General features: G+C 37.0%; 1 protein-coding gene across 1 annotated transcript in view; it reads left to right on the top strand.

The window, feature by feature from the left end:
* rims4 (regulating synaptic membrane exocytosis 4) overlaps positions 1 to 17649 on the top strand; it is a 32522-nt gene extending 14873 nt beyond the window's left edge. The window contains exons 2-6 of the mRNA XM_056270511.1: positions 2847 to 2985; positions 14509 to 14621; positions 15352 to 15453; positions 15783 to 15922; positions 17210 to 17649. Coding sequence (XP_056126486.1) covers positions 2847 to 2985; positions 14509 to 14621; positions 15352 to 15453; positions 15783 to 15922; positions 17210 to 17428 — 713 coding nt within the window. The 3' untranslated portion in view covers positions 17429 to 17649. The remainder of the gene's footprint in view (positions 1 to 2846; positions 2986 to 14508; positions 14622 to 15351; positions 15454 to 15782; positions 15923 to 17209) is intronic.
* The last annotated feature ends 359 nt before the right edge of the window (positions 17650 to 18008 follow it).

The following is an 18008-nucleotide window of genomic DNA, read 5'->3' as shown; positions in this document are numbered from 1 at the left end:
TTACGATGACATGCTAGTTAGCATGTGCCGACCGCACCAGAAACGCAGGAAGAGACAAAAGAGGACTGTATTTTTAGGAACCGCCTAACTAGGTCATGTGCTTCACGGCCAGGAAAGAGCTGTGAAAATGGCTGGATTCCCATCACTATAGAGTGAGCGTGTCCATGCAGAGAGAACACGTTTCAATGGATTACGTGTTTTCAGTGATGACTACATATAGTATATTTATATCTTAATTTCTAGTACATTATAACTGACATTTATAATGTTACAAAACATTTATATTTCAAATATATGCTGTTCTTTTGAACTTTCTAGTCATCAAAGAATCCTGAAAAAAGTATCACGTTTTGTTTCCTCAAAAATAGTAAGCTGCACAACTGTTTTCAACATTGGTAATAATCTTTTTATTTATTTTTTATTTTTATTTTTTACTTGAACAGATACTCAGCATATTAGAATGATTTTTACTTTTTGATGATTTTTACAATATTACTTTTTACGTTTTTTGATCAAATAATAAACTTCTTTCAAAAACATTAAAAAAAATAGTGTACTCATAGTGTACTCACCTTGAATGTATTAACAGTAGTGTGAGTGTGTATGTATTTATGTATAAAATAAAATTTGGACATCAAAAATCCCTCTTTTGAGGGATTCAACCTCATTTAATATTAATACAGGTCACAGTGATTTTGCCAGGACAGACATGTTCCAGGTTCAACATATTCTGTTGATCCTGGAACAACATTTCTGTCTGAAAATGTAGTCTTAAACCTACCCATATATTTTCCCTAAAATCAATGGGAAATGATAGGTAAATAGCACTGATGTAGAAGCATCTAACCCTGGTTGTAAGCCTAAACTTGACATAAACTGTAAGCTTGTTCCTCAAATCTGATTGGTTGATTGGAATGTTGTTTCAGGATCAACAAAGATGTTGTACTTGGTGAAATCAGGTTCACCATCTATACCACTAAATAGGTTAGTCTGCGGAAGTAAAATGGGTCATGTTTTATGTTGATGTATATGGGGAATAGGGAATAGGGAAAAAAACCCCATTATGAAATGACATCCAGCTTTGAAATTACTCTGAAAATCATTCTCTCAATGGAAATATATTCATGAGGTCATGGGCTAGTAAAGCGATCAGTCTGCGGCTGATCCCCTTCACCTTTACTAGGAAAAGTTCAGGCTTTGTGAATCTGTTCTCTAAGCCATCTGAGTTCAATAAGGCACCACTAGACACTTGAATTATACAAGAAGATTATATTTTCTAAAGGATTTATTTTTAATACAACCAGTGCTCTACCTGGCAGCAATGTTATCACAACATTTCATTCGCTATGATATGAAGAGGATTTGAAATAACTTGCTTTTTCCAGTGCCTTAATGCTCAGACAGAAATACAAGAATATCAGAGATATTTCACTATCATTTTTTGTGCTTGCTAAGAAAAAAAAACATAACCATACATATTAGAGCATTTTACACACGACCTCATTCCTAAATGACAACGAATCGAAACCTTTCCCAAACAGTCTTTTCGGCCACACGGTATTGTTATTTCTTTGTTACAAATATTCATATTATCACAGACGTACTGGGATAAAAGTTTATAGTTCGGATATAAACACTGATTTCTACGGAAGCGTAGAAATCAGTGTTACTCAAAATAGAGTAAATCACCTTTTGTAAGAAACTTGACGTTCAAATAAAGACTGTTTTAAAGCAACACCAAGGAAATTTTCCTCAGCGGTCGCCCTACAGGTTGGAAGCAGAATTGTCCATTACCGCTGTCGTAAATAATTTAGCCTTCCGCAGCCTACTGTAGCACGCGCACGCTCGCTGTTTATCCAGCACCGGCTTTGGAATCAACAATGGCAGACATCCCAACCTGCAAGAAGTCATTTCAGGGAGGTATATCTTGGTGACTGGATTGTTGACGGGGGGGGGGGGGGCGGGTTGACTAGCTTTCGTGAGGCACACTCGCAAGATCTCTCGCTCTCTTCCTCTCTGCCGTGCTCGCGCTAATAGCGTATGTTATGCGCGCAGTATGTTCTGTCTGGCATGCGCGCTCTAGATTCCGGCAGATTTGAACTAATTTGCGGGCATCAGGGAGACGCTATAGACTTGGGATGTCTGCAATGGCCATAGACAATTTGAGGAAGTGGTGGGGGAAGTGACGTATGCCGTAAAGCAGTCGAATTTTGTAGTTCTTTTTGTGCTCGGGTTACTACCCGAAACCCGAAGTTACATAGTGCGAGTAAAAGCGATACAGACCACGTCAGGCTATGGCAGACGTGTCATTTAACCTATTGTAAGTCGATGTACCATCACATTATGAAGGTTGAAAAGTTCCATAGTGTTGCTTTAATTACATCATTACACCAGTAGGTGGCGACAAGTGACCGCTAAATTATGTATTTGTCATTGAATCATTCATTCAAGGGTTCACCAATAAATCCAGTAATGAAACAAGTGAAGTCTTTATGAGTTTATTATTGTCTACTCTGAATCGTAGGAGAATTAGATTTTAAACAAACAAACTTTGATTCTCAAATTATCCAGAAATAATGAAGCTCTAATACTATTTAAAACTGTTTGTCCTACATGAATGATACCTTAAATCATGTAGCTTGATGAAGAGATTTACAGAGAGGTGTAATGAAATTCACAATTTTTACCTACTGGAACAGACATAAAAATCCCACAAACTTACATTTAAGGAGGGACTACAAATCAATGAGACTTCAGCCAGTAGGCAACAAGCTAAAAATATAAAGAAAAACATCTTATGAATTAAACGTTGGTTTGGTGAACTTACCTTTCTTTGCTTGTTTCAGACCCAGAGGGCCGCAGGTTAAAGAGCATTCAGAGGAGCACAGAGACAGGGCTGGCTGTAGAGATGCCCAGTCGGACGGTCCGGCAGGCGAGCCACGAGTCCATCGAGGACAGCATGAACAGCTACGGCTCAGAGGGAAAGTGAGTATCAGAAATCAATGTACCTTTATAGTCCCTTCAGTAAGGCCCGACACACAACCAACAGCACATAAATACAAACTCTTAAAATAAAAAGTTCTAAATAGAAACTTAAAGGCATGCGTTTCATATGTAGAACCTTTTAGGGATTTTAGTTTTTATTCATTTTTAACTTTTCATTTAATGTTATTAATTAAGCAGCTCGTAAACATACTTTATCACTAGAAAAAATTATGCAATGATTTTTAGACATTTCTCCTTATATAGAACCTTTTGAAAATCGAGTCAAGAACCCTAAGGTTTTCGCTGCAATGCCATAGAGGAACCATTTTTGGATCCCTAAAGAACCTTTCAGTGAATAGTTCTTAAAATAAAATAAAAAAATTGTGTGAAGAACATTTTTAATAACCTAAATAAAAACCTAAAAAAAAATAACCTTTTTCCCACTTTGTGCAATGGAAAGGTTTATCAGGAAAGGAAATCAGTTTACTAAATAATGTAAACTTAACTGACTGATTCCTTTCCACTTTAAAGGTTCTTCATGGAACCATCAATGCCAATAAAGAGCCTTCATTTTTAGGAGTGTACTTAGTGTGGCGAAACAGGCTTTCATCCACAACAAACCAGAAATGTGTTCATTTCAACTCTTATTATACTTGATATTAGCATTATCATTAATATCGTAAAAAATAACCATATCACAATGACTCACTTTTAAACTACAACAATTAATTCTGAGGGTAAAAAACACTCACAAAGAAGATGCTTCCTCTCAAACTGAACAAATATAGAATCTGTTATTTTGCAACCGCATTCAGTTTGTTATCGGTTTGATTGGCTGATACATTTGATGGGATAAAAATTAGGAAGGACTGTTGTGTAAAATTGAGTAAAGAAAAACCACAAATCTACCTCTGTACACAGCCTATATTCAGCTACAGAAAAAAAATCTTTCTTTTTCTTTTTATCCAGCTAAAAAAAAAAAAAACATGAGATACTATATAATAAGTTTCTGTTCAAATCAAAATCAGAATCATTACATGTACCCTCTGGACTTACCTAAATGCCCCTAGTTATATCACTGTTATGCAGGAATCACAAGTCTCACGTTCCCATTTTATTGATTTGGGATACACTGCATGTGTTATTGCATTACATTCCTCTAGAAACAGGGATGCTCATCCAATAACGCAAGAAAAGCATTAAAAGTGTCTTTACTGTCAGGAGATTGTGCTTATATCTGCTATATCAAGCAATAAATAAAATGTGTTTGAGGTATTCCCATAAGTTACATAACCAACCATATAAACCCCTTTCTCAGTAATAAACCTTTTCTCTGCTGGCTCCATTTCTGAATGAAATCCAGAATTGTGTGTAGACGTACTGTAAACTCATTTCAGATCTGGACACCGTCTGGTGTGTCACATCAAAGCCACAGGTTTGGGGTTTTGCGCGATGTAGTCTTATTTTAGCTCTGTGGAGGACAATAGCTGTTTAACTTCAGTTCCAATGTGCCAGAAAGTTTGGATACATAAATGGAGAAGATATTAGCCAGTTTGGGCTAGTTCAGACAAATATGCTTTGCTGCCTAGATGAGCTTCAGTTTTATCATTTTATTTCATCAACTAGTACTGCACGGTAAAGACATTTTTCAAAGGTCTAAATAAATCAAAGATTATTAGAGTATGGTTTACAAGGAAATATATTTCATTCTTTCAAAATTTCACATTTAATTCTGTGCATTACTTGCCAATTCTTTGTAATTATCTGTGAAATTTACGAGCAAATTTTGAGTGAAAATTGTTTTTACACAAAAAATGTTTTCAGTGTAGGGTAGACACCAGGGCCAAAAAAGTAAGACATGTATGATTGTCATTGCATAAGATAACAAAAAAAATATTTAAGAAAGTGTCATTTATTTTACTTTTCAAACAAAACATGATGATTAAGCAATAGATATTTGGTTCAAAATGAAGACTAAAAAAGTATTTGGACACTTTGTTGTTGTCAAATGCTAAAGTAGATGACATGATGTTTCAGGCAAAACAATAAAAAAAAAGACCCACTCATTTATGACAAAAACTTCTGAAATGTGCTTGTGTAGTTCACTTTAAAACAGTATGTTCAGTTACATAAAAATAGCAATATGTTGTGCTCAACCGACGGTCGATTTTACATAAATTTCCCCTCAAACTCCATGTCCAATACCCAGAGATATATTAGAAATTCACAAACAGACCAAAACTCCCCACAAACCTTACGTAATGCAGAATACGAACACTCTTCCTGTGCAACTCCATCATGGGAGTCAAATCCAGCCCTATTCAGCTGGATTACACAGTTTATGGAGCATGGGGATTACGGTTTTGGCTGCCACTGCTGAGGGTATTTGACCATATTACATTGCATCTTATGGTTCTCATGAATACATAATGGAGTAAAACATATTTGAAATAAACACCCGCTGTCAGTCTGAGGTCTGACAAACAACAGTGATAGAAAATCATAGCGCAAGGTCGATTTGATTCCATGGTATTTTTTGTAATACTTCTGTGGAAGTTTCTGTAATATTTATTCAGTATCTAGTGTCTATTTTATGCTGTTTCCATTAGATATTATTTGTAACTGGCCTTTTAGGCTAGATAAAGTTGGGCTTTTTGCCCTTAAACACTTTAAATGTTATCAAACATGATATAAAAAGTTATAAAACATTATGAAGAGTACATTTATTAAAACATTGAACATATTACAATTTAACAGAGCATGAATAAATGAATAAATCAGAGTTGGGGGTCTAAGTAGGCCTCCTGGTTCTGGAAAATAGAAAGGACAACATTGATGCACTGCAGCCAGTCATGCATTTACTATTATTGTATTATTTATTGTAGTGTGACGTATTAATTGATGTGGAAGTGAAATTGAAATTGTATTACAAAAAAAAATATATAGTATTCTATAATCTGGCTGCAGCTGTTATACAGATGTAGAAGCATAGTTTCTTGTGCTTTTGTGTTATTAAAACAAAAATAGTATGAATCTAAATTAAAGACTGATGCACTTTCTCAGTACATTTACAAAGATCAGAATATCTTGCCTGAACTCCCACTTTTATCAGTAAAGTCATCTTTTGGGGAGCAGGAAGTTTGAAAGAGGTCACATGAGTGACATTTATGTAATGGATCTGTCAAAATGCCCTAGAAAGCAGAAAGTGCTCTAATTATAACTCCAAAAGCAGAACTGCTCATGGTGCATGGACCAAAAATATGATCATATTAGATGTCCTGAATAAAATCATATTTGGTATACTGCATTTTGTCAGAAACTATCAGTGTGAATGCACAGGTGTTTTAACAAAGTTAAACCCATTGGAGGAGAGAGTGTGAGCCAATCAGCAGAAGGGGGCGTGTCCACCCATGATGGAGGAGGAGAGAGTGTGAGCCAATCAGCAGTAGGGGGCGTGTCCACCAATGATGGAGGAGGAGAGAGTGTGAGCCAATCAGCAGTAGGGGGCGTGTCCACCCATTGGAGGAGGAGAGAGTGTGCGCCAATCAGCAGTAGGGGGGCGTGTCCACCCATGATGGAGGAGAGAGTGTGAGCCAATCAGCAGTAGGGGAGCGTGTCCACCCATGATGGAGGAGAGGGTGTGAGCCAATCAGCAGTAGGGGGGCGTGTCCACCCATGATGTGGGAGGAGAGAGAGTGAGAAAGAGGGAGGTTTGAAGAACGACTGTAGAAAGAGAGATGCTGAGAGACATTACAAAAGAGAAAATTTCAGAGGAATATCACTGGAAATAGAATGCTATGATCAGGCAAGAGCTTTAGGAATGACGTTAATAGTAGAAAAGCTTTCCAGTGCTGGAGAGACCCAAGCGAGAAGGCCTGAAAACAGATGCCGAGGTTGAGTTATTTCTGCTTTGAGTAATATTGGTTTGGCTATGTTTCACAGAACCAAGATATACTGTTGTGTAGTGTTGACAACCAACCAACTTATGGTAATGGTAACAACCAACTCTTGCTTACACACTCTTATGTTCATTTTTTGTTCTTCTTTGTCGTTCGTTTGTCGTCTTGCCTTTATTTTTCACTAAGCATTCATTTGCTTGGCTTCAGCTATGATAAAGGGACATCCACTCTTGCATTGCACGTTTATGCATTTTGGGGGAGGAGCAATGAAGGGAGGGGTGTGTTTGTTTGGGTGCATTTCAAATATCAACATTGTTTCTCAGAAATCGCTTACTGGACTTTTAAGTGTCCAAATTCTTTTTGTGGCCACTGTACAATTAACAAAGACTGTGATGTCGAGTTCTACATTCTATAAATTCTCAAAAAGCAGGTAAAAAGAACCAGCTAAACTGAGAGAAATAACTGTAATTGAACAGAAGATCATCTCCATTCTCCTCCACATTCAAAAGATAAGCTGACACCTCTGCGCTCTATTTTAGATGCATAAACATTCCCTACATACTTTTCACCTTCTTCTAGTCAACACTAACTCTTGTACATACTCCTGCATGCAAGAATGGAGCATCTGTTTAAAAAGTTTGCATGCAATGAGTCCCAGAAGAACAGCGCGGAGACAGTGATATATAAAGCAATTGAAAGCAGTGCGCTGAGACGCCATGATTAACACATAACACAGACAAATGTTTATTCGAGTGACATCAAGAATGCGGCGTGTAATATGTGGAGCGGTGATAGGTGTACAGTGCCGCTGCTAGCCATTTTGGTGCCCTAAGCATAATTCCTTTATGATGCCCCCCCCCCACCCCCCCCCCCCCCCCCCTCTCCCTCCCTCCCTCCCTCCCTCCTAAAAAAAACATTTTCATTTAGGATTTTCATTTAGGGGGGCTAAGCCCCCAATGAGGGTATGATTTATAAAAAAAATTAAAAGCTAAAAAGTAACACTTTAGATTAGGGTCTAATGCTTACTATTAACTAGTTTCATTACCATGCAATGGCATGGTTTTATAATCACTGGGATCCCGAATTTGAGGCAGGTTAGTTAGGGGTGTTCGGGGGAAATTTTTGGATTTTTCTGAACTACAGATGTGCATTTTAAGATGTTGTGAAGGCAAAAAAAAAAAAAAAAAAATTCGATAACAACAGCTTTAAAACCATGTCAGTGGGCAGCTGATTATTTTTCTCTCCTCATCAGCATCACACTCTTTTTCTCTTTGTTTATATCTTGCCCTGTCTCTTCCTCTCCTAAAATTGGCTTTTTTAATTTACTAAAGGTTACAATTTGTATTTTATTCTCAATATGTACACATTCATTATAAATCCTGTGCCTAACATGATGAAAACGGCTTTGTTCATGTTTCTTGTCCCCTCACAATGACAGTAGCCTAAACTATTACACTAGGCTACATGTAGGCCTATTTTCAGTTCAAAATGGCGAAATTAGACAAAACTATATTAGTTTGCCTAATTATTTTTTGTCATTCGTTTAACATTTATGACCTAAAAAAAACTGTCAAATAAAGTTAAGTTTAGCTACTTACATCTTATCTCGCACTTGACCGTACACTGAAGCGTCGAGTTGCACTGTTAAAATTCGCGCTCAGCGTCTGTGAACATAAAGCCCGCCTACTTTGATTTGATTGGTCATCTCAAATATTCTGACATTGACGAGCGGTGACAGACCAATGAGGCTCAGATGAACACACATGAACACACACACCCTGTCCTGTGTTTCTGACGTGCTCTCTGTCTCTGCTCGGCGCCGCTGCGGAATGAAGAGGAAGAACGCGCTGAATCTGATTATAACAAGAAGTTTGATGATTGGTTTTTCATTAGGCTATTTTTGGTGCCCCCTCAGCACTTGGTGCCCTACGCACAGCGCGTGATGCGCGTGGTGGGAGCGGCGGCGCTGTAGGTGTATTTGTCACTCTCCGAAGTGTTTGTAGTAATGTATGTGTGTTTACTGATGGCTGCTGCTGACGCCAGTGCACACAGGGACCAGTGAGTAATAATGACTCTCCTTTTTGCAAGATAGAATGATGAAATGTCACATGAGAGAGAGGAGAGGGGGAAAGGAATAGTTTGTCCAAAAATGAACATTCTGTCATCATTTACTCACCATCATGCTATCCCAAACCTGTATGAATGTCTTTCTTCTGTGAAACACAAAAGATGTTTTGAAGAACCGTCATTCAGCCTATTCCACAAATTTCTTTAAATGTATTTTTTGTTTTTTTATCAGTTCACTTGCCTGTCATCTTTCTGCCATTTCCAGTACAAGCTGAATGGAAAAGTCAAAGCTTATGTCAAGATTGTTTAAATAAGCAATAAAATATGACAACAATGGCATCATATATTTGCTTCTTTAGCTTTTTTGTTTTTGAGGCTATATGATGCACATAAATACCTTTGGTTTGTTATCATATGGCTTCAACACTGCATAAATACTAGTTTTTTTTTTACATTTATTAATTTTTGTCTTGTCCAGAAAATACACTACCGTTCAAAAGTTTGGGTTTGCTAAGACAGTATAATATTTTTAAAAGAAGTCTCAATGCTGCATTTATTAGATCAAAAATACAGTAAAAACAGTAATACTGTGAAATATTAAATTTGAAATAATGTACTTTTTCAGGGTTCTTTGATAAATAGAGTTCAAACATTATTACAGATTTTTCTGTCAATTTAAGACGTCCTTACGGAATAAAAGTAAAGTCAATTTCTTAAAAATAAAATCTTACTGACCCCAAAACTTTTGAATGACAGTGTAAATCAACCAATATTTCAAACAAGCTAAATTGACTTGAGACAAAACATTGCATAAAATCTTAAGGCTTGTTTAAGTGTACACTATTTATAGTTAAAAAGTGTTGCTTCTCAAGTAACATTATTTGTTCATATTTTAATTGGAAAATTAGACGAATACATACTTATTTTGAATTTAATATGAAATATTATTATAGTGAAAATAAGTTGTTTGAAATACTTGTTCTATGAATCTCCAATGATTGGTGTGGTTATATGAAGATTCTTCAAAAATTCTCAGAGTGTGTTCAAACAGGGTTCCGGTACGACATCAGGGGGAGTAAATGATGACTATTCCTTAAAGAACAGAGAGACAAGCGGATAGAAACACCAGACGAGAGACTAAATGATGAAGAAGATATTGACATGGGACAAAGAGACAGGATAGAGTGAAAAATGAGCAAGAGAACGAAGAGCGGATGAAAATGGCGTCTCTTGGGATGCCCAGTCTGAGTATTAGGCATCAGGATTGTCTGGACCCTCCCAAAAGCATTTTAAAAATAGACCTGTGCGGAGATGGCAAGCAAAAGAGACAGAGCGCCGGAGAGAATCGAGGTCAAACCGCAGAAAGAAAATTAATTATGAATCCGTCCACATTAGTGTGGAGGATTATTGAGAACAAACACAGAGAAATGGGAATGGAGAAAGAAAGGAGAGACGGGTTTGAAAGGAGGCTTGAAGGAGAATGTGATATAAGACCACCAAGGATAGCTTTTAAAAATGCATATCAATTTCTTTTTTTTAATTGACATAAATACAGATGAAATGTGTGTAATTTCTTGCAGAACTACAAAAATAATGACTATTTTCAAACAGGTTTCCCTCGCGCCATTGGTTGAGCCAATGTTGCTGTGTCGGACAGTTTAAGTTACAACAACAGCCACATCAAATTTGCCCTATTTCAACTTCTATGTGGCATTACATCTTCACATAGAATGTAAAACACCTGATGTCGGCAGATGTACAGAGCAGGGTGGTTACGTTGGGCTCAAATAAGCACCCCTTTCTCCTCTTTGGCCCAAGTGACCTTTTTTTCTTGCAGAAGGAAAACACTTTTTTCACCACCATCTGTTTCAAAATGGATCTCTTGTTACAAAAATTTGACCTAATTAATCTCATCCAAGCACAAGCGGCTACCTTCTGTTTGCTGAAAGAACATGAAAAAGCTACGATAAGCAAATACGAGCTTCTTCACTTGTGTAGATAGCTGAAATTAAGTCCATTTTAACTGAGGAGTAAAAAAGAAAATAAGAGGCTTGGCAAAGGAGAAACATTATAAATGAGACAAGCACCTGCTTGCCAAGCACATGGCCATTTCTTTGACAGTATATGAATAATTAATAATATTATTAATATCATATATACTGTCAAAGTATATATACTTAACTTTGTGTGTATATATATATACTTGTAACTTTTACAACACCATTTTATCATATATATAAAAATATATATGTAGTATGATAGTATAGAATAATATCTACAAAGTATATACAGACTTTAACTTGTATATTTAAGACTAGTTTATTCAATCATAAAATACATCAAGTACACATTAGTCTTGTACTGTACCTTTGCATTTTTGCTTTAAATTGTATACAGTTTATTCATATTGGAGCTTGTTGGTTTTTTTAAGGCTTAGAATTATTTATGGAAGACTTTTTGGGGGGTAAAAGTAATCAGAAAAACATTTCCGGAAACCAAGGCTGATGAAAAAGTGTCCAGTCACTGCCGTGCTATTAGATGAAGGCCAGGCCTCCTATTTCAAGGGGTCACGAGGGTGAATATGACATGGAGCATCGGGCTCATCTCCTAAACACACATATACTGTTAGTAATGAATGTTTTTGGCCACATACATCTCAAATAGGAGCAGGAAAGCAGTGTGATTATATGTGTCTGTGTTGGCTTTGCTCCAGTGGAGCACTCTCACTATCAAAGCAGAGCTTCACTGTCCGGCTTAAAGGCTGTCTATCTTCATTACATAAAAGAGAGGTGCCTCCCGTCCACCGATCCCGTCCCATCACAGAGCCATGCCATTATCAGTCCAGATATCACAGAATAAAGCAAAACTCTTCATGTCTGTCATACATGTTCAGCTAATGTGAAAATTTCATTAGCGTCTTCAAAGCCATCACAAGCAACACAGATAAATTTGATCAATTCTGAAAGCCAGATATCTTTGACTTTAAAGAGAGTGCAAGCTGAATATAAAATGAGCAAATTGCACTGAAAAATGTCTGCACTGAACTTCTTAACATTATTTTAATACGGCAGTATATACATTCACCTAAAGGATTATTAGGAACACCTGTTCAATTTCTCATTAATGCAATTATCTAATCAACCAATCCCATGGCAGTTGCTTCAATGCATTTAGGGGTGTGGTCCTGGTCAAGACAATATCCTGAACTCCAAACTGAATGTCAGAATGGGAAAGAAAGGTGATTTAAGCAATTTTGAGCAAGACATGGTTGTTAGTGCCAGACGGGCCGGTCTGAGTATTTCACAATCTGCTCAGTTACTGGGATTTTCACGCACAACCATTTCTAGGGTTTACAAAGAATGGTGTGAAAAGGGAAAAACATCCAGTATGCGGCAGTCCTGTGGGCGAAAATGCCTTGTTGATGCTAGAGGTCAGAGGAGAATGGGCCGACTGATTCAAGCTGATAGAAGAGCGACTTTGACTGAAATAATCACTCGTTACAACCGAGGTATGCAGCAAAGCATTTGTGAAGCCACAACACGCACAACCTTGAGGCGGATGGGCTACAACAGCAGAAGACCCCACTGGGTACCACTCATCTCCACTACAAATAGGAAAAAGAGGCTACAATTTGCAAGAGCTCACCAAAATTGGACAGTTGAAGACTGGAAAAATGTTGCCTGGTCTGATGCGTCTCGATTTCTGTTGAGACATTCAGATGGTAGAGTCAGAATTTGGCGTAAACAGAATGAGAACATGGATCCATCATGCCTTGTTACCACTGTGCAGGCTGGTGGTGGTGGTGTAATGGTGTGGGGGATGTTTTCTTGGCACACTTTAGGCCCCTTAGTGCCAATTGGGCATCGTTTAAATGCCACGGCCTACCTGAGCATTGTTTCTGACCATGTCCATCCCTTTATGGCCACCATGTACCCATCCTCTGATGGCTACTTCCAGCAGGATAATGCACCATGTCACAAAGCTCGAATCATTTCAAATTGGTTTCTTGAACATGACAATGAGTTCACTGTACTAAAATGGCCCCCACAGTCACTAGATCTCAACCCAATAGAGCATCTTTGGGATGTGGTGGAACGGGAGCTTCGTGCCCTGGATGTGCATCCCACAAATCTCCATCAACTGCAAGATGCTATCCTATCAATATGGGCCAACATTTCTAAAGAATGCTTTCAGCACCTTGTTGAATCAATGCCAAGTATAATTAAGGCAGTTTTGAAGGCGAAAGGGGGTCAAACACAGTATTAGTATGGTGTTCCTAATAATCCTTTAGGTGAGTGTATATTCTATCCAGAAAAATATGTGGCCGACAAAACACATCACTCATTAAACGGTATACATAAACCGGTAACGCTTTAGATTACAGCCCGGAAAGTACTGGGTAATTAAAGCGATTTTACAGCGTAATCTTCGGTAATTATAGTGTACCTATAACGTACTTACAATATAAGTATAAGGGAACAATATTTTAAGTTTGGGGAATAAAGGGGTAACATATACAAATATTTATACTGTATACTGTAAGTATTATAGAACTAAGGGGTACCTATTCTACTTTTATGATACAACAAACTTACATTTGGGAGCAATTTAGCGAGAACATACCTTTTTGAAATAATGGTGAACCAGTACATACTGTATAGGCTTTTTAGAAATTACTGGGCACATATTTATGCATTTATAAAGTAATCTTTTTAACAAAAGTGCACTGAAAATGAAACTATTGGAACTTTTGCTTAAATATTGGGGAAAGATACTCTTTTTTCATGTAGTGGTGCTTGTTACCCTCTTGTTTCATGTAGTTACAGGGTAAGTGTGACATTGCGGGCTGTAAATTAAAGTGGTGCTTGTTACCCTCTTGTTCAATGTAGTTACAGGGTAAGTAAAGTAAAAATGCATACACAATCTTATATCACTGACTCGGAAACCTTTATTTATTATACAAGCACCACTTACCCTGTAACCACATGAAACCAGATATATTTCCCAGTATATTAAAAAAATTGCAATAGTCTTAGCTTTTCTTGCATTGAAACATGTTAGCCCAAACATCTGCACTTTTGCTATCAAAAAAATATATATGTTATTATAATATATATATATATATATATTTTTTTTTTATAAATGCATAGATATGTACCCTATCATATTTAAAAAGCCTATACAGTATGTTTTGGCTTGGTACACAATTATTACAAAAAGGTACGCAGTGTATGTTCTCGCTAAATTGCTCCCAAATGTAAGATTGTTGTATCATAATAGTAGAATAAGTACCCCTTAGTTCTATAATACTTACAGTATAAATATTTGTTTATCTCTCCTGGTTGTTACCCCTTTATTCCCCAAACTTTACATATTGTTCCCTTATACTTACATGTAAGTACTTTATAGGTACACTATAATCACAGAAAGTTACACTGTAAATTCCTCTTCATTACACAGTACTTTCCGGGCTGTAATCTAAAGCGTTACCCATAAACCTTTAAATAAAATGAGTACAAATGTTTACAGTAACACTGCCCTGTTTTCTTCCCTTTAGTCTGAACTACAGTGGAATGTGTTTGGCATCAGATGCTCAGTTTAGTGACTTTCTGGATGGGATGGGACCGGCTCAGTTTGTGGGGAGACAGACACTAGCTACAACTTCATTGGGTGAGTGCATTTATACACCAGACAATAGATGCTACCCCACTTCTTAATGTACTACAGGTACATCGAAAATGTGCCCTTTTCCTCAATGCAAAAATCGACAAATGTTTGGTAATTGTCAGAGCTTCTTGTCAAAAGGCTGTTTGTTAAACAAAATATTCAATTAAATACTTGGAAATTAGGATGCATAAAAATAAACATGCTTTTCCATCTTGATGCTTCTAAGAAATGATAATGAAAAAAACAATTCAATAAACCTCTGACAAAAAAAGTTTATTAAAAAAGCTCAATCTGAAATTGAAACAGAATGTAATATCGATCGAGCAGGATGTAATTACAAGTCAAGAAATGGTCAATGAAAGCTAACCAATGCTTATTTCGTTCTCACATGTGATGTAAAATTATAGAAATCAATTATGATTACCGATTTTGTTGGGAGTAGTGTAAATAATAAGAAAACGTGTTCTTTGGGTGTGTGCTGAGCATCTGTTACTACATAGCAGCCATTTAGCAACCAAAATGCTGTATCGACCAATCAGCATCCAAGACTGGAACTATCAGTTTATAATCAATAAATAAGATTGCAAGAGATTTTTTTTGTAATTGTCAGTAAAATATTTAAATAGCTAAGATCAACACAATGCTATTGAAAAAGGAAGAAATCAAGTCAGTTTACCTGTATTCCCCCACATATCACTTGACACTGTTTAATGTGTGTATTGATGTTTTGCAGGAGATGTAGAGATCGGACTGATGGAGAGGAACGGGCAGCTGGAGGTGGAGATCATTCAGGCTCGAGGACTCATCATGAAGCCTGGATCTAAGGGCCCTCCAGGTGATTCTTCATCAGACAGAGCCTGACGTACTGAGCGATGAGTCTGATAAAACCAATAGAGTCGTTTAGCCAGAGGACAAAACTGACTGGAAATCTTTATAAATTGGTTCTCAAATACACAAGTTTCTCTAAGATCCAAACTGTGATTGTTCTATTCTTATTTGAGCATTCATTATCCAGAAGTGTGTGTGTGTGTGTTGAAAAAAAGAAGGGAAATTGAAAAGAGTCTAAATTGGTGGCTCGGGTATTCAAAGTGATTTGCAGTGTCTTCCAGATTTCAAGGATGCAGTCTGAACTATTATATCTTTTGTTTCCTCCCTCCTTTTCAGCGGCCTACATCAAAGTGTATCTTCTGGAAAATGGCATCTGCGTTGCCAAAAAGAAGACAAAGTCTGTTCGGAAATCACTAGATCCCCTTTACAATCAAGTCCTTGTTTTTTCAGAGAGCCCGCAGGGAAAGGTTGTACAGGTAAACAAGATTTCTACCTTTTCAGAAGAATGAATTAAGGTTGCTTGTGCAAAACCGACCGCAATAATACTATGCTTCGTCATAGGGTTTTTTAGAAAAGTAATATTTAGGGTTAGGGGATGTTCAAATCTCAAACTCTTAGTATGAGCAATAGAAGTAGTGTTACTTACCTTATAGAACTGCAAAATGAAACCAGCAAACTAACCCTAGAACACTGGAATTTCTTAATGCATTGAACATTAGGGTGTCAAGCACCATTTAAATGACAAAGCAAGCAGCAATTATAGCCTCTAATTTACAGCAAAGTTTACCCACGTCTTTTCCAATTTGGTGTAATTTCTTTCTCTGTAGGTGACGTCATCAGTGAATGTTTTTTCTTTGCCAGTTCTCTTCCCAGTGATGGAGAGAATGTATAAGAAATGATCAATGTAGGGAATGCTTTATTTTTAGCAGTGGAGAAGGAGTAGGGGGAATTATACATTTTTCCAAGGACAACATTTATGAAAGCCTGTGTCACAGCTAACACTTAAGGCTAGAACAGACTGCAGGATGTGCAGGAACATCGTGTGGAGGGAAAAACAACATGTTTATTCACTGATGTATGGCGTCCTCTCTGTTATTATGCAATGAATCTAAGGGAACTTTCAGATTGATGTAGGCCATGCACTTGCTTCCCTTTTTTGAGATTATTCTTGAAAAATGTTCACACATTCATTATCATATTTGGGAATTCAGTTATTCAGTTTTGTGCTATTGAAGATGAATGACTTACAAAACCTATTAAAAACATTATATTACACCACAAAAATCTAAAGAAAGAACTAAGAAATCCTGTTTTGCTTAAAGAAAATGTAGCCTACTTTAAGGAACTTTTGCGATTATTAAATTATTTTCACGACAATGAAGCAATTTTTATAAAAAAAAAAAATCTTAATGCTCCTAAAACATGCTTTATTTTCTTTATGCGAAATATAATTACTTTTAATTTCGGGGTGACCTGGACATCTATCAACAAATCTTGATGCATTTAAAATCGAGAATTTTTAATTTATTAGGATTATATACATTTCAAGTTTATGAATTACAAAGATTATATACATTTCAAATTGCGAGATTTACCCAGATTAATGGAACTAACAAAGAAAAATCATTGTGAATTATGATTAATTAAAAATCGAGAATTATGAAATTATCGATTATATTTAAATGTTAAATTAACAATATTATAGTCAAAAGTACTGTTGATTGTTCCATATGATAAATAATACTTCCATCTCTCATGAACAGGTCATTGTTTGGGGGAACTACGGCCGGATGGATCGTAAATGCTTCATGGGTGTGGCACGCATCCTATTGGAGGAGCTGGATTTGACAAACATGGTGATTGGCTGGTACAAGCTTTTCCCCACCTCTTCTATGGTGGATCCCACAATGGCGCCGCTGATCCGACACTCCTCACAGCTCTCTCTGGAGAGCACCGTGGGCCCGTGCTGTGAACGCTCCTAAGACCAACAACTCCACTAGATTTATTTTTCTCTGGAAGGGCTCTCACAGCCCCTGCCCTAAAAGTGCTGGTTGTGCATGACTGCGGCACTGGAACCCTCTGGAATGTTCTAGAATTCCTTCAGAACTAATAGCCTTTCTGGAATATTCCAGAATCCACCACAGAGGAAATGCTCTATTTCAGCCTCTGAGAAAAAGACTTCAGGACGGTCAAAGAATGCAGAGCAAACGTCTGGGCTTTATTTTAGCTTTCAACACATTAGCTTGTGATGGTCCGTACGTCTTTCAGAGGAAATGTCCTCAATTTTGAATTGATTTCCAGAAAACAGGCCAATGTTTGTGGGTGCTGCAATGGATTGATTCCTATTAGATGAAACGGATGGGTTTGTGCAATATGACATCCAATAGAAAGAAGAATGTACCGGTAAAAAAAGTGCGGGTTTGCATTCATTATCTTGCGTAATTAACAATACAGGAATAGATACATGTCTTAAAAAGATCCAATACGTGTAGTTTGAAAAGAGTCGTTTTTGCTTCATGATTTGGTTTGCACACGGATCTTTTTCTGTTCGTGTCTCTTCTG

Source organism: Rhinichthys klamathensis, unplaced genomic scaffold (assembly GCF_029890125.1).
Source record: "Rhinichthys klamathensis goyatoka isolate OS25496 unplaced genomic scaffold, OSU_Roscu_1.1 h1tg000303l_1, whole genome shotgun sequence".
Taxonomy (NCBI): domain Eukaryota; kingdom Metazoa; phylum Chordata; class Actinopteri; order Cypriniformes; family Leuciscidae; genus Rhinichthys; species Rhinichthys klamathensis.
Note: the sequence above shows the minus strand (reverse complement) of the source record. Positions and strands in the feature narration are given on the sequence as shown.